This window comes from Macaca fascicularis, chromosome 1 (assembly GCF_037993035.2).
Source record: "Macaca fascicularis isolate 582-1 chromosome 1, T2T-MFA8v1.1".
NCBI lineage: Eukaryota > Metazoa > Chordata > Mammalia > Primates > Cercopithecidae > Macaca > Macaca fascicularis.
The window spans coordinates 193812946-193830876 of NC_088375.1; the positions used below are offsets into that span (position 1 = coordinate 193812946).

Sequence of the window (17931 nt, forward strand, 5' to 3'; positions counted from 1 at the left end):
AATCCTCCCACCTCAACCTCCCAAGTAGCTGGGATTATAGGCATGTGCCATCATGCCCAGCTAATTTTTAAAAATTTTTTTGTAGACATGGGGCCTTGCTGTGTTGCCCAGGCTGGTCTCAAACTCTTGGGCCCAAGCAATTTTCCCACCTAGACCTCCCATAGTGCTGGGATTACAAGCGTGAGCCACCATGGCTGGCTTTATATCTCTTTTTGAAGCAGAGTAGTCTTGTGGATAGAGCATAAGCTTTAAAGCCAGACATACTTAGGTTTAGATCTTATCTCCATATGTTACCACCTGTATGACTTTGGGAAGACTTCTCTGGGTAAAGTCCTGAGCCCATTTTATCACCTGTAAAATGGAAACGAGATAATGTATGAGTACATATAATATTGTACATGTACCTATCTCAAATAGGTTTACATTATTCAGGCACCGAACCTACCAGGCTTGTTCGTTTAGGGACCCAATGAAATCCTACCATCAACTCATTGAAGTTGAGGTGGTATTTCCTTCCTTCCCTGACTCATTCGTTACTTATTTGGATTTTCACTTTTAGCAGTAAAAAAACATGAGCAGATGTTCACTTTCAATGTGTGTTTTAAATGCTTCATGAGAGTTTCATGATTGCTTTCACAGGCAAAGCCATCTTATATATGCCTGCTGTCATCAGAGCTATCTCTTTAGAGAACATACTCCCAGAAGGCAGACAGGTTGATATGGCTCCCAGCAGTTACCCCTACATGAAGCATTTAGTAAAAGTGGATTTTTGGATCTCCGTGATGGTTATGTTTGGCTTGCATTCAGAAAGGCTTTTAGCCAGACGTAGTGGCTCCTGCCTATAATCCCAACACTTTGGGAGGCCAAGGTAGGATAATCGCTTGAGCAGGAGGAAGTTTGAGACCAGCCTTGGCAATATGAGACCTCATCTCTACAAAAAAATTATAAAAGTAAGCCATGCGTGCTGGCACACAACTGTAGTCCCAGCTACTCAGGAGGCTGAGGTGGGAGGATCACTTGAGCATGGGAGGTGGAGGTTGCAGTGAGCCAGAACCATGCCACTGCATGCCAGCCTGGACAACAGAGCAAGACTCTATCTCAAAAAAAAAAAAAAAGCTTTTTAGAAAACTGTTTCTTAGAAGAAAACCTGAGATCCTTCTCTCCCAAAAACTGCCCTGAACAGTGTAGGAGAAATAATAGATTTCTCAAATCATCTTTATTATTTCCTCTATTATTTCCTTTATTATACTGCATGCTTCATAAAAAATTTTATTTACACTTATTTTATGCTAAGTACCATGCTAAGAATTGTACTTAGAACCAGACTTTCAAAGAGTTCCAAGTGAATAGGGATACTGGTATGTAAACATATCATGACAATATATTGACAAATGCAACAGTTCAAAAAACAGAGGTAACATAAAAGAGACAATGATTAGAGAAAAACTAGAAAAGCTTCCTAGATAAACAAATTTGTAAAATAAATTTAAAAAGAGAGAGCATTTCAAGTGGAAGAGACATCTTATCATTGTAAAGGTGTGGACCAGGTAAAATTGCAGTTTTTAAAGAAGCAGTAGAGATTTACTAGAGTAAGACATTTAAGGGAAAGAAGGGCAGGTAATGAGGTGAAGAGAGAGGCACACAGAGTAAAGTTGTTTGTAGAGTTAGAAGGGTCATTTCTATTTTTTATTTGTTTCCATTTTTAAAGAGACAAAGTACAAAGTAATGTCAAAGCAGACTTAAACTATAGCATATTTTGCTTTTGTCTGCCCAACTAATAAGGGATCTGGAACTTCATATGATAATATTGAATCTAGTATAAAAGATAATACATTAAGCTTTGATCCTACAAAAGACCAGAGGCTTATATATAGATTCAGAAAATGTCTACTAAGCATCTGCTACAGGTATATGTATAGCTTTAAGCCAGATGCTGTATAGAAAACAAAGATAAAACACTATTCCATCCATAAATATATTTTTGCTTCATGAGTGAATTAAGTGCCAAGAATAGAGAATGAAAAGACCTGTCATGGGTAGCAATTTTTTCCCCATTCATTTTGACAGAGGAAACCTCGAACTTTGCTGAACCCACCACCTGCCTCACCAACAACCAGCACTCCTGAACCGGATACCAGCACTGTACCCCAAGATGCTGCCACCATCCCCAGCTCAGCCATGCAGGCCCCCACAGGTAAGAGCAGATGACAGGACTACCTGTGCACAAGCCCCAGACCTAGTGTCTGCACTTGCTTTTGTCTTACACCAGTAATTAGCGCCTTTCCACTTGTAAACCTAAGTAAAATCTTTTAAACAATTTTTATCTTTGGCATTTGAAATAATGTTAGACAATCAAACTTAGGTAAGTTTTCTGTGAACTCAGGGATGGGGAACTAATGCAGGGACAGCACCAAGAGCTCCCTGGCCTAGTTTAGAATAATAACCTTCCTTCCCAGTTAGGGGTATTCCCTTCTGAGTGATCCCTTCTACCTTCCAGAATCCTCCCAGCATTTCAGTAATGGTGCCACCCTTAAAATACGTATGAAATTTCTCTGATTTTTTTTTTTAAACAATCATTGATGGGGACAAACTTTGGTACAATGAAAGTAAACTTGATGTTAGAGATCAACCAATGAGTGGTTGACTCATTGCAAAATCTAGTGGATGAACTGGGTGGGTAATCATCCTGGGTTATGCATATCTGTTCCCATGTCATAAACTGTCTATGACAGTAACTAAAATAACTATCTGCAGATATACAACCTTCCAAGGGGGTAACTATAAATAAAAATACTCATTTTTTTACTGTGTAAGTTAAGATAAATGTGTGAAACCCTATTCTGTTACTTGGCAGACACTCCATCTTCTAGGAAGTCTAAGCAATTGGCATGATCCCCATGGAAGTTAGGGTTATCTTTCTCTTAGGAGTTGAGTATGTCTCTAATCAAATCCTAGAATGTAGGAGCCTGAAGGGAAGGCTCAGCCATAGTTTCCTTTCCAATAACCTATAGAAGGTGACAGAACCTGCCATGGTCAGGCTGTAATAGTCTTCACTGATCATTGTGTCGCCATCTCTTGAGTGGGCCTTGATTCACTTTGTGTGACCTTGATATCACTTCCCTATCTGAGCCTCAGTTTATAATCTATACAATGATAGGATTAGTCCAAATAACCTTTATAGTCCATTCAAATGTTAACAGTAAAAGCTATCACAGTCTGAATGTGATATTCCACATTTATATCTTTTACCTACCTTTCATTTTTTTAACTGTAGAGAACTTTTTAAAAGGTATTTTGATTTGTATCAGTTATACACATTCATAGTTTAAAGGAATGAAGGGTCTATACAACTTATTACAAAAACAAGACAAACACACCTCGTATTCCCCTGTCAATTACTATTCCCCAGAGGCAGTCACTTTCAATTTAACTGATGTTTTTATTTACCTCTGTATCTAAATAGCATGTCCATATTGCTATCTTTTTAAGTTATTTTTCCACTGACTACCCACTCTAGAAGATGAGAATTTAACTCTTCTTTATTTCCTTGCCCTTATCTATCCACACATATTTCCCTATTCCAATTCTACGATACTATAATTTTAATTAGATCAAAATTGAGTGTTTTGTTATTATAACTAGTTAAATGCTGTTATCAATTGAGCCATATAGTATACGATGATTACTTTTCCTTTGTTGCTCAACATTTCATTTTCAGGGGAAATCTTGTTGATTTTCTTGTTATGTGTTTATTTTTCTGTGTACTTATTATTAATTCAACCTTAAACTCTCTTCCTACTGTGTACATCTCTCTTTATATCCAAGTACATTATATATTCTATCCATGTCATACTCTAGAAGAAATCTCTCCTGGATCCTTCTTAGTTTCTTGAGATTCTGTTCACCTGTCTTTTTTGGTGAGGGTCTCAGTTTGCTCTTTCCAAGGTCTTTGTTTTCTGTAAATCATTCTTAGATTTACATATTTAGCTTTGTATGAAATCTCTTCATTCTCTTGGAAGTTTCTCTTAATTCCCAGTACCCTAAAATTTCACCTTGGATGTATTTTCACCTACCATACTGGACACTTTCATTTTATAAAATTTTTAAAAATTGGCTGAGTATGGTGGCTCACGTCTGTAATCCCAGCACTTTAGGAGGCTAAGACAGATGGATTGCTTGAGGCCAGGAATTCAAGACCAGCTTGATCAACATGGCGAAACCCCATCTCTACCAAAAATAAAAAAATTTTTATTTTTGCCAGACATGGTGGTGCATGCCTGTAGTCCCAGCTACTCAGGAGGCTGTGGCATGAGAACTGCTTGAACCAGGGAGGTGGAGTTTGCAGTGAGCCAAGATCGCACCACTGCACTCCAGCCTGGATGATAGTGCGAGACTCTGTCTCAAAAAAATAAATAAATAAATCATCATCATCATCAATTATTTTCTTTCACTTCCTTTTCTCTATTCACTCCCATCATACCTGTTCAGTTGTTGAATCTCTTGACCTGGTTCTGTAATAGTTGTATCTCTGTTCTTATCCCTATTCTTTGCCTTTTGGTCAACTTTCATCAAGTTTTCCTCAACTATATCTTCCAAACTTTGTATTGAGTTTTTCATTTCTGCCATCTTGCTTTTTAAATTATAATTATTTAGTACTCCAGTGGCATTTTCCAAAGTCTGTTTGGTAGAAACACCAGACCTGCAAAATGCTCTACATAAAAGGATTTTACACACATTTAGTATATTTAGTTATATACATTTAGGAAATGCTTATACTCTACTTCCCCATGGTTGGAGATTTGCATCTTGTTATCAAGAGCTCTTTTTGTTGTTCTTTGAAATTTTTTCATAGACTTTTATTTTTTAGAGCGGTTTTAGATTCACAGCAAAATTGAGTGGTAAATACAGAGATTTCCTATATACTTGCTGCCCCTACACATACATTGTCTCCCATTCATCAACATCTTCCACCAGAGTGGTACATTTCTTACAATTGATGAATTTACATTGGCTCGTTATTATCACCCATGTCCCTAGTTTGCATTTGGGTTTACTCTTGGTGTTTTACTTTCTATGGGTTTTGACAAATGTATCATGACATACATCCACCATCATGTATAATACAAAATAGTTTCACTGCCCTAAAAACCCTCTGGTCTCTGCCTATTCATCCTCCCTCCCCACTAATCCCTGACAACCACTATCTGTTTATTGTCTCCATAGATTTGTCTTTTCCAGAATGTCACATAGTTGAAATCATACAGTATGCCACCTTTTCAGATTGGCTTCTTTCGCTTAGTATTATGCATTGAAATTTATTCCATGTATTTTCATGGCTTGATAGCTCATTTTTTTTTTAGCACTGAAAAATATTTCATTGTCCAGATATTTCACAGTTTATTTATCCACTCACCTACTTATGGGAATGTTGGTTGCTTCAAAGTTTGTGCAATTATGAATAAAGCTGCTGTAAATATCTGTGTGCAGGTTTTTATGTGGACATACGGTTTCAACTACTTTGGATAAATACCAAGGAGGACAACTGCTAGATTGAATAGTAAGAGTATGTTTTGTTTTGCAAGAAACCAAAGGGGCTTCAAGATGGCTGACTAGGGCTGGACACGGTGGCTCACACCTATAATCCCAGCACTTTGGGAGGCTAAGGCAGGTGTATCACTTGAGCTCAGGAGTTTGAGACCAGCCTGGGCAACATCATGAGACCCCCATCTCTACTAAAAGTAAAAAAAACAATAGCCAGCTGAGCATGCTGATGTGCACCTGTGGTCCCAGCTAGTTGGAAGGCTGAGTTGGGAGGATCACTTGATTCCAGGGATGGGGCACGGCAGAGGTTGCAGTGAGCCAAAATCACACCACTGCACTCCAGCCTGGGCGACAGAGCTAGACCCTGTCTCCAAAACAACAACAACAAAAAGATGGCTGACTAGAAGCATTTCATATGCTAACCTCCTCCACTTAGAAGAACCAAAAGAGTGTATAGACAATCATACTTCTGATATATTTTCTAAAATAGAACACTGGAATTCAACAGGAAAGTGACAGGAAACACAGAAAGCAAGCAAGGAGAAAGAAGAGAAGCAGCCTACCTGGCTGAGATTGGCTAGGAATCAGCAAGTGACTTCCCAAGGGTAAGTGAGAGACTTCTAGCAGCCCACATCCCCATGTATGGAATCATGCATGCCTGGCAACGAAAGAGCCCTTGACCTTCCCAATCTCTGAAACTGATATAGGGAGCTGCCAGAAGACCAGGAGAGGGAACTGTTCCAGGAGAGGAGCTTGCACTGGGTCACACACCCTTTTCTGAGCCATAAGCAGCTGCAGTGACGCACCATTTTCAATCCTAGCCATTGGCAGACTGCATTCTGTCCTGGGGCCTAGCAGCGCCAGGAATGAGGTGTTAGGGAATATTGTGCTGTTACTGCTTGGACTAAGGCAAAAACTGGAAATGGGCTCCCATAGGTAGGACTCATAAGTGAGGCGTGGGCTGCACCTGCTAGTTCTGTGAAGCTAGTACCACCAGGACTGAAACTGGGATGTGAACAGGGTGCAAGGTGCTGCTGGGGCTTATCTAAAATGTCATTGCCAAACCCAAGGTCATCTAGATTTTCTCCTATGCGATCGTCTAGGAGTTTTATAGTTTGCATTTTACATTTAGGTCTATTATCCTTTTGGGGTTACTTTTTTTTCAAGAGTGTAGGTTCTGTGTCTAGGTTCACTTTTTTACATGTGAATGTTCAGTTGTTCGAGAACCATTTGTTGAAAAGACTATCTTTATTTTTTATTGTATTGCCTTTACTCCTTTGTCAAAGATAAGCTGATTATATTTATGTGGGTTTATTTCTGGACTCTCTATTCTGTTCCATTGATCTGTCTGTTCTTTAGGCAATACCACACTGTCTTAATTATGGTAGCTTTACAGTAAGTCTCGAAGTCAGATAACATCAGCCCTCCTGACTTTGTTCTGGGTGTTTTGCCTCTTCATATAAAGTTTAGATTCGGTTTGGTTTGCTGTTGTTGTGGATACAGAGATGCACTCTGTTGCCCAGCTGGAGTGCAGTGGTGCAGTTACAGCTCACTGCAGCTTCAATCTTCCTGGGCTCAAGCTGTCCTCCCACCTCAGCCTCCAGAATAGCTGGGACTACAGGCACATGCCACTATACCTAGCTAATTTTGTAGAGAAAGGGTCTCACTATGTTGCCCAGGTCTCAAACTCCTGGGCTCATGCAGTCTTCCTACCTTGATCTCCCAAAGTGCTGAGATTACAGGTGTAAGCCACCACCCCCAGCTGATTCAATTTGTTGCTGTCTACAAAATAAATTCTGGGATTTTGTTTAGGAGTGCAGTGAATCTCTACATTGAGTTGGAAAGAAGTGACATCCTGACAATATTAAGTCTCTTATCCATGAACACAAAATATCTGTTTACTACTTAGTTCTTTTTACATTTCTTTCAAAAAAGTTTTCTAGTTTTCCTCATATAAATGTTATATATATTTTGTTTAACCTATACCTAGGTATTTCGTTTTTTGGTGCTAACATAAATGGTATTGTGGGATTTTGTTTTGTTTTGTTTTTTGAAATAGGGTCTTGCTGTGTTGCCCAGGCTGGTCTTGAATTCCTGGCCTCAAACAATCAAAATAGGGTCAGGCTGGATTGCAGTGGTGTGATCATAGCTCTCCGCAGCCTCAAACTCCTGGGCAGAAGCAATCTTCCTGCCTCACCCTCCTGGGTAGCTGGAACTACAGGCATGCCACCATGCCTGGCTAATTTTTTTATTTTTTTATTTTTTATAGAGATGGTTTCTCTATTTAAAAAAAAAAAAAAAAAAAAAAAAGCCTGGGCTATGTTGCCCAGGCTGGTCTTGAATTCCTGGCCTCAAACAATCCTCCTGCTTTAGCCTCACAAAGCACTGGGATTACAGTGAGCAATTGTGCCTGGCCTGTATTGTGTTTTTTTAATTTTAAATTTCACTTGTTCATTGCCACTATATAGGAAAGTGATTGACTTTTTATATATTAGCTTTGTATCCTGCATTCTTGTTATAATCACTTATTAATTCCAGGATTTTTTTGGTTATTAAGGATTTCATATTCTCTGCATAGACAATTATGTCACCTGAGAACAAAGTTTTATTTCATCCTTCCCAAACTGCATTCTTTTCATCTTACTTTTTGTCTTACTGCATTAGCTAGGACTTCCAGTATGATGTTGAAGAGGAGTGGTAAGAGAGAACGTCCTTGTCTTGTTCCTGATTTTGGTTGGAAAGCCTCTAGTTTCTAACCATTAAGTATAATGTTAGCTGTAGGTTTTTGTAGATGTTATTTATTGAGAAAGTTTCACTCTATTTCTAGTTTCCAATCGTTTTTTATTATGAATGAGTGTTGGATATTGTCACATCCTTTTTCTGCATCTATTGATATGATTATCTGATTTTTCTTACTTTGCCTGTTGATATGATAGATCATATTAATTGATTTTTGAATGTTGAGTCAGCCTTGCATACTTTGGATAAATCTCACTTGGTCATAGTATATAATTCTTTTTTATATTGTTCAATTTGATTTGATAATATTTTGTTGAGGACAGTGCTAGCCTCATAAAATAAGTTAGAAAATATTCCTTCTGCTTCTGTTAATAACTTCTAAAAGAGATTATGAAGAATTGGTATAATTTCTTCCTTCAATGTTGGTAAAATTCATGAATGAACCTATCTAGACGTGGTACTTTCTTTTTTGGAAAGTTTGGGTTTAATTCAAATTTTTAATAGATATAAACGTATTCAGATTGTCTATTCTTGTTTGAGTTTTGGCAGACTGTCTTTGAAGGAATTAGTTCATTTCATGTAGGTTATCAAATTGGTGGACATAGAGTTGTTCATAGTATTCCTTTATTATCTGTTTAATGACAGTAGGATCTATAGTGATAGCCCCTTTATCATTTCTGATTTAGTAATTTGTGTCATCCCTCTGGTTGCTTGTTTTGTTTTTTGTTTGTTTGTTTAGTTAGCCTGGCTAGAGTATAATTGATTTTATTTATCTTTTCATCAAACCAGCTTTTGGTTTCATTGATTTTTATTATTATTATTATTTTTTAGACAGTCTCACTCTGTCACACAGGCTGGAGTGCAGTGGTGCGATCTCGGCTCGCTGCAACCTCCACCTCCCAGGTTCAAGTGATTCTCCTGCCTCAGCCTCCTGAGTAGCTGGGGCTACAAACGTGCACCACCACACCTGGCTAATTTTTTGTATTTTTAGGAGAGACGGGGTTTCATTGTGTTAGCCAGGATGGTCTCGACCTCCTGACCTCGTGATCCGCCCACCTCAGCCTCCCAAAGTGCTGGGATTACAGGCGTGAGCCACCGCACCTGGCCCGCTTCATTGATTTTTCTCTATTGATTTCCTGTTTTGGATTTCATTGATTTCTGCTCTGTAATCTTTATACTTTTTTATTTTCTGCTTACTTTGGATTTAATTTGCTCTTCTTTTTCTAGTTTCCTAAGACGGAAGCTCAGATTGCTGCTTTTAGATCTTCTTTTCTAATATCTGCATTCAGTGTTATAAGTCACCCCTTAAACACTGCTTCTGCTCTGTCCCACAAATTTTGATGTTTTATTTTCATTTTCATTTAGTTCCATTTTTTTTTTTTTCCGAGATAGAGTCTCACACTGTCGCCCAGGCTGGAGTGCAGTGGTGTGATCTCGGCTCACTGCAACCTCCACCTCCCGTCTTCAAGCAATTCTCCTGCCTCAGCCTCCCAAGTAGCTGGGCGCATGCCACCACACCTGGCTAATTTTTTCTTTTTTTCTTTTTTTTTTCTGAGACGGAGTCTCGCTCTGTCCCTCAGGCTGGAGTGCAGTGGCCCAATCTCAGCTCACTGCAACCTCTGCCTCCCGGGTTCAAGCAATTCTCCTTCTTCAACCTCCTGAGTAGCTAGGATTACAGGCATGTGCCACCATGCCCAGCTAATTTTTGTATTTTTAGTAGAGATGGGGTTTCACCATGTTGGCCAGGCTGGTCTCGAACTCCTGACCTCGTGATCTGCCCTCCTAGGCCTCCCAAAGTGCTGGGATTACAGGCGTAAGCCAACGTGCCCAGCCTAATTTTAAAATACTTTTAGTAGAGACAGGGTTTTAACATGTTGGTCAGGCTGGATTCAAACTCCTTACCTCAAGTGATCCACCCACCTTGGCCTCCCAAATTGCTAGGATTACAGGCATGAACCACCGCGCTTGGCCATTTCCAAATATTTTTTAAATTTCTCCTGTTATTTCTTCTTTAACCTGTGTGTTATTTAGAAGTGCATTGTTTAATCTCTTAACTATTTGGTGATTTTTTTCATGTATCATTCTGTTGTGTTCTGAAAGAAGACATCATATGATTATTCTTTTAAAATTTGTTCAGGCTGGGTGCAGTGGCTCATGCCTGTAATCCCAGCACTTTGGGAGGCTGAGGCCAGTAGATCACTTGAGCTCAGGAGTTGAGACCAGCTTGGGCAACGTGGTGAAACCCTGTCTCTACCAAAAATTCAAACAATTAGCCGGGTGTGGTGGCACGCATCTGTGGTCCTAGCTACTCAGGAGGCTGAAGTGTGAGGATAGCTTGAACCTGGGAGACAGAAGTTGCAGTGAGCCAAAATCACACAACTGTACTCCAACCTGTGTGAAAGAGTGAGACCCTGTCTCAAAAAATAATAATAATAAAAATGAGAAAATTTTTTAAATTTAAAAAAAAATATTCAGGTGTGTTTTTTGGTCCAGCATGTGATCTGTCTTGCTGAATGTTCTATGTGAGCTTGAAAAGAATATGTATCCTGCTGTTGCTGGATGAAGCAGTCAGTAGATGCCAACTATATTTCAGTTGATTGAGGGGCTATTGAGTTCAATTATGTCCTTATGATTTTATGCCTGTTTGATGTGTCCATTTCTGATGGGGGGTGTTATAGTCTCCAACTATAATAGTGGATTTCTCTGTTTCTCCTTGCAGGTCTGTCTGTTTTTGCCTCATATATCTGACACTCTGTTGTTAGGTATGCACACATTAAGGAATGATATGTCTTCTTGGAGAATTGGCCTCTTATTATGTAATACCCCTGTCTTTCCCTGATAATTTTCCTTGCTGTGAAGTCTATGCTGTCTGAAGTTAATATAGCTACTACAGCTTTCTTCTGATTAGTGTTAGCATGGTATATCTTTCTTTACCCATTTACTTTTAATCTATGTATGTCTTTATCTTTAAAGTAGGTTTCTGGTAGACAACATAAACTTGGGTCTTGGTTTTTGTTGTTTTTTTAATTTTTTAAAATAATCATTTACATTTACACCTTAGCAGAGTTCAAGCTCCTCTTGTCCTTCTAACCTGGTGATCTTTCATTAGCTTTACAAAGACAGTTTAGTTTTGGGGAAAGGCTATTATCGTTTAAACTATAAACTAAATGTCTCCCAAAGTTAGCTTGCCCCAAGCCCAGGAATGATTAAGGGCAGTTTGGAAGTTAAAGATAAGATAGGAGTTGATTAGATCATATCTCTTTCACTGTCATATTTTCTTACTATTACAATTTTTGCAAAGGTGGTTTCAGATGAATTAAGATTAAGAAAAATAGGCCAGGCACAGTGGCTAACATCTTTAATCTCAGTACTTTGGGAGGCCAAGTTGGGAGGATTGATCACTTGAGCTCAGGAGTCACCAACAACATAGCAGGACCTTGGCAACAAGGTCTTGGCACCTAGGCAACAATGTAGCAAGACTTCTCTACTAAAAATAAAAGTTAAAAAATTAAGCATAGTGGCGCATGCCTGTAGCCCTAAGCTACTCAGGAGACTGAGGCAGGAGGATCACTTGAGCCTGAGAGATTGAGGCTGCAGTGAGCTATGATAGCACCACTGCACTCTAACCTAGGTGACAGAGTGAGACCCTGTCTCAAAAAAAGAAAAAAAAGAAAAAAAAAAGTTATAATTTTGTCTTTACTTATTTCTTCTTTGATGCTCTTCCTTTCTTCATATAGATCCAAGATCCAAGTTTCTGATCTCTATCATTTTCCATCTTTCTGAAGAACCTCTTTTAACATTTCTTACAAGGCAGGTCTACTGGCAACACACTCCCTCAATTTTTCTTTGTCTTTTTTTTTCTCCCTCACATTTGAAGAACAGTTTTGCAGGGTACAGAGCTTTAGGTCAGTGGGTTTTTTCCTCTCAGCACTTTAAATATTTCACTCTTTTCTTGCTTGCATGGTTTCTTACGAGACATTGGATATAATTCTTGTCTTTGCCCCTCTATAGGTAAAGTATTTTTTTCCTCTAGCCTCTTTCAATATTTTTTATCTTTGATTTTTTGTACTTTGAAAATGATATGCCTAGGTGTAGATGTTAGGGTTTTTTGGCATTTTTCCTGCTTGGTGTTCTCTGAGCTTCCTGAATCTGGGATTTGGTGTGTGGCATTAATTTGGGTTAATTCTCAGTTATTATTGCTTCAATTTCTTTCTCTTTTTCTTCTCGTTCTAGTATCACCATTATATATAGATTACGTCTATTATAATTATCCCACAGTTCTTGAACATTCTGTTATGGGTTTTTTTCTGTCTTTTTTCTCTTTGCTTTTAATTTTGGGAGTTTCCTTCCCTTGAGATACGTTTGTAAAGGAAAATTAGAAATTCTCTGGACCCCCTAAATTCTTTATGAAACGGGAGAGTTCCCTGACCTACCTTGTAGGACATGTGATAGGGGTGTGGCTTGTCTTTTCAGTGCCGTGCACTCAAACCCCTTACAGGAGGGGGAACACGTAGATGGGCAAGTGCAAGAGCCTGGGTGTGCACTTTTGGGGCACTGGCCCCACAGTAGCATCTAAGGGTGGGTGCCTGTAACTCCTGAAGCCCCCATGGGCATGCTGCTGTGCTTTAGCTCTGCCATCCACAGATGGCTTAAGTGTAAACCAGTTCAGTGCCCTCTTGGTACCCAGGTTCTTGTCTGGCATCCAGGAAGAATCAGGTCACACACAGACTTGAAGAATGGTGTATGTGGGGGTTTTACTGAGTGGTGGAGGTGGCTCTCAGCGGGATGGATGGGGAGTTGGAAAGGGAATGGAGTGGGAAGATGATCTTCCTGGAGTTTGGCTGTCCAGCAGCCAATGTCCTCTCTGACCATCCCCAGCCAAATGCCTCTCGACGTTCAGATGCTCCTTCTCTTCCCTCCTTCTCTGCTGTGCCATTCTGCCACTCTTCTGCTCATCTGCTCGTCTGCTCATGGATCCTGGGGTGTGGGGTTTATATGGGTACAGGATAAGGGGGCATGGCAGGCCAAAAGGCAACATTTGGGCACGAAAACAGGAATGCCTGTTCCCATTTAGTGCTGTGGGTTTCCAGGCTTGGGGGTGGGGCCTTTGCCAGGGATCTGCCTTCTTCTACCCAGTATTTCCCTGTCTCCTGTCTGTATCACTTATGCAACAGGGAAGGGTAAACCTGGGGGCTAAGCCATGTAACACCATCTTCCAGATGAATAGCTGTTACTAGCATTATGCATTAGCCAGATCCCCAAAGGAAAGGTAAAAGCCTCAGGCATCCATGAAGGACTGCCTGCACAGATCATTCACAAGTAAACTCTTTGATGGTCTCCCATAAGCAAGGACACACCAGCTGCAACTTTAGGTCTACAATCTAAGTCTAGCTCTTAAACTCCACACTGATAATGTCAGTATCATGTCTTCTCAGGTGCAGAACAAAGACAAAGGGGACCAGTCATTCCTCCACCAACCCAGAGATGTCTGCATAATTGATTCTTACTTTACTCCGTTTTTGCTCTTCAAACATTCACCTTATCTTGTGTAAAATGTAGATTTGCCAAGCACTTACTAAAGTCTCACAAGAATGTAACCATTCCCCTTACCACCTACCTGCCCTCCTTTAAGAAAATGTATAAATAAGGCCGAACATGGTGGCTCATGCCTGTAATCCCAGCACTTTGGGAGGCTGAGGTGGGCGGATCACGAGGTCAGGAGATCGAGACCATACTGGCTAACACGGTGAAACCCCGTCTCTACTAAATACACAAATAATTAGCCAGGCATGGTGGCACGCACCTGTAGTCCCATCAACTCAGGAGGCTGAAGCAGGAGAATTGCTTGACCCTGGGAGGCGGAGGTTGCAGTGAGCCGAGATTGTGCCACTGCACTCCATCCTGGGTGACAGAGCGAGACTCTGTCTCAATAAAAACAAAAACAAGAAAGAAAATGTATAAATACTAAAATCCTGAAAGTCTCTTTGGAACACCCACAGATGTGTCTGTGACTCGTATTTTCCCCAGACATTCTCCGGAGCTGGTTTAATAAACCTTGATGGATTGAGACTATTTCTTCAGTCACTCATTCAGTTATCATGCTCAAATGCAGCAATTCTTCCCTTAGCCATGTCTAACCTAATAATGGGCCAATGAAAGGCATTCTTCATTTCATTTTTCTTTTTTTTGAGACAGGGTCTCCCTCTGTCTCTCAGGCTGGAGGGCAATGTGCAGTCACAGCTCACTGCAGCCTCAACTTCCCAGGCTCAGGTAATCCTCCCACCTCAGCCTCCTGAGTAGCTGGGACTACAGGCACACGCCACCACACCTGGCTAAATTTTTTGTAATTTTAGTAGAGACGAGGTTTTGCCATGTTGCCCAGGCTGGTCTTGAACTCTTGGGCTAAAGCAATCCACTGGCCTTGACCCCCACAAAGTGCTAGGCGTGAGCCACCATACCCAGCCCATTCTTTATTTCTGTTACATTATTTTTGATCTCTGGTGTTTCTTTTTTATTTTTTCTTGGAATTTCCATCTCTCTGCTTACATTGCCCATCTGTTCTTGCATGCTGTCTACTTTATTCATTAGAGCCCCCAGCATGTTAATCATAGTTGTTTTAAATTCCCAGTCTGATAATTCCAGCATCCCTGCCATATGAGTGTGCGCTTTTTCTTCAAACAGTGTTTTTTGTCCTCGAGTATACCTCAAGGATAACTGGACATGATGTACTGGGTAAAAGGAACCATGGTAGGGCCAGGCGCAGTGGCTCATGCCTGCAATCCCAGCACTTTGGGAGGCCAAGGCGGGCAGATCACTTAGGAGTCTGAGGCCAGCCTGGCAACATGGCAAAACCTCATCTCTACTAAAAGTACAAACAAAAAAAAATTGCCAGGCATGGTTGTGGAGGCTGAGGCAGGAGAATCACTTGAACTTGGGAGGTGGAGGTTGCATGGAGCTGAGATCATGCCACTGCACTCCAGCGTGGGCAACAGAGTGAGATTCTGTCTCAAAAATAAAATACAAAAAAAAAAAAAGCCACGGTAAATAGGTCTTTAGTGATGTGGAGAAATGGGAAGCATTCTACAGTCCTGTGACTAAATCTCAGTCTTTCAGTGAGCCTTTGCCCCTGGACTGTGAACTTAACAAGTGCTTCTGGTCCCCACCCCCACTTCTTTGGGTTGGATAGAATGGCCGGGAGTGCAGTATTTCTCTACTTCGGAATGGAAGGCTAGCGTTGGCTGGAGTTGATTATTTCTCTTCTTCCAGATCAGTTAGGCTCTGAAAAATCCCTAATAGTTTAGGCTGTGGTAAAATAGTTTCTCCTGAGGGAAGACCTTGTTGAGAACAGAGTGCTGTAGTATATTTCAAAATGGTTCCTTTTCCCCTCTCCCTGCCAGAAGCATGAGGGTATTTTTCTCTTATATTTACTGTGAGAATCTGGTTGAGCTCCTGGAGGCAAAACTCACAAAAGTTTCCCCTTCCTCCCCAGTGACTGGGACTCCCTGGAGTTTTAACCTCAAACTTCTTCACACTGAGCCTCTGACAAGTCATCAAGTACAGTTTAGGTTTTCCTACCCTAGCACTGGTTCCAGAGACTTCGGCTTATTCACCTGTCTGTCTCTTCAGATTTGGGGGCTAATAGTTTGCCCTGAGATCTTACTTCTCTGACATATCTAAGGATTGTTGACTTTTCAGCTTATTCAGCTTTTTACTAGTTGTTAGGATGCAGTGGCAACTTCCAGACTCCTTATGTGCCAGACCCTTCTCTGAATTTTTTTAATAACCTCCAATTAAATCAGAAAAATAAATTCTGATTTAGTGGATCTAGTAAAAAAAAAAAAATGACAGTATACACAGATATCCTTATGACCTCAAGATTGGGAAGGATTTTTAAAATAAGACAATAAGCATAAACTATAAAGGAAAAGATCAATATATTCTATATTAAAATGAATACAACTCATATCTGCGCCACATGGCATCAGTTGGGGTAGCTCAATTGGGGCTTATGATAATTCCATTCACATAACTAGCAAAACTCATGCTGCCTGTTGGTTCTCACCAAAGGATAGCTTGGGCTTTGCCATACTATGGTGGCTAGGTTCCTAGAGCAAGTTTCTCAAGAGATAGGAAGTGGAAGCTACCATTTTCTTAGGGCCTGAGCCTCAAACTTAGCATAGCATCATTGCCACCATATTCTGTTGATCAGTCAGTCCCAGAGCCTAGATTCAAGGGGAGAGGAATAGACTGCACCTCTCAATAGGAAGAGGGTCAAATAATTATGGGCCATATTTTAAAACTACCTCTCTATTCTCTGGACATGGATTATTAACATTTTTCCCACTTGCAGAATTTATTCTTGCCTTCACAAGATTCCCCATCAGAAGTCTCATTCTTTTACACCAGTAGGCTCAAGGTCTAGGATCTCATCATCTAAATCAGGTCCCAGTATACGAGGCCTCTTAGGTGTGGTTTGTCAAGGATACCTCCTTCAGTGTGGTTCTTCTTGTCCTGACGACCTGTGAACTAAAGAAAAAAGTTGTCTGCTCACTACCTACCTAACACACAGTGGTGCAACAGACACGAGGTAATTTTTATGGATACTTTCTTTTCAAAAGGGAGGAAACCTGAAGACATGCAGCAGTCACTAATGTATAGAAATTCTGGGGCCGGGTACGGTGACTTACACCTGTAATTGCAGCACTTTGGGAGGCCGAGGCAGGCAGATCATGAGGTCTGGCTAAAACGGTGAAACCCCATCTCTACTAAAAATACAAAAAGTTAGCCAGGCGTGGTGGCAGGACTACTCCTGAGTAGTCCCCAGTACTCGGGAGGCTGAGGCAGGAGAATGGCATGAACCCGGGAGGCGGAGCTTGCGGTGAGCTGAAATCGCACCACTGCACTCCAGCCTGGGTAACAGTGAGACTCCGTCTCAAAAAAAAAAAAAAGAAAGAAAAATTCTGAAATCCAACTGGGCACATGTTGGCCAACTCCTTAATTAGGTCAAGTGTGACTTTCTGGGAGTTGTTTTCCATGTGTCTTGGTTTTATCCTCTGAATCATCTTTTCTTTTTCATAAGAAAACTGAGATTGCCTTTTTAGTTTTCTTCCTGCCTGTATAAGGTTGGGCATCCAAATGATTTTTTCCATTTTGTACCATCTTTCTTGCTCTTAGTCCAAGCTGTCAATGCTTCTGCCAGAATGATTGTCTTAGAAATTTGAGAGGTTTTTCAGCTAGGCGCAGTGGCTCACACCCGTAATGCCACCACTTTGGGAGGCCAAGGTGGGAGGATTCCTTGAGCCCATGTGTTCAAGACCAGCGTGGGCAACATAGTGAGAACCCTTCTCTACAACAAAGTAAAAATTAGTTGGGCATGATGATGCACGCCTGTGGTACCAGCTACTCAGGAGGCTGAGGTGGGAGGACTGATTGAGCCCTGGAGGCTGAGGTGGCAGTGAGCTATGATCATGCATGCCACTGTACTCCAGCGTGGATGACAGAGCAAGACCCTGTCTCTAATTTAAAACAAAAGAAATTTGAGGGGTTTTCTTTGAACTATCAGAGTTCACTTCATTAGACAAAAGCCACAACTACAAGTCTTTTAATGAAAAGCCCTTCTCTACTTTGGGCTTCCTATTCAGCTGCTGTAGG

The 17931-nt window shown here is 40.7% G+C and overlaps 1 protein-coding gene and 1 long non-coding RNA gene across 46 annotated transcripts in view; one reads left to right on the forward strand and one right to left on the reverse strand.

Annotated features, from left to right (window-relative positions):
- The window catches only part of LOC135966241 (uncharacterized), a 31273-nt gene extending 25078 nt beyond the window's left edge, over positions 1-6195 (reverse strand). The window contains exon 1 of the long non-coding RNA XR_010579413.2: positions 6105-6195. This is a non-coding gene — a long non-coding RNA (uncharacterized lncRNA). The remainder of the gene's footprint in view (positions 1-6104) is intronic.
- Positions 1-17931, forward strand: part of SCMH1 (Scm polycomb group protein homolog 1) — a 218422-nt gene that overhangs the window by 173669 nt on the left and 26822 nt on the right. For 31 of the 45 annotated variants that reach the window (XR_012421699.1, XR_012421721.1, XR_010579411.2 and 28 more), the window contains one exon: positions 2068-2194. The exons of the other annotated variants lie outside the window; for them this stretch is intronic. Coding sequence is in view for 16 of the 31 variants with exons in the window: in XM_074010755.1 (XP_073866856.1) it covers positions 2068-2194 (127 nt within the window). In the remaining 15 variants the exon portion in view is untranslated. The remainder of the gene's footprint in view (positions 1-2067; positions 2195-17931) is intronic. 45 annotated transcript variants of the gene reach the window in all.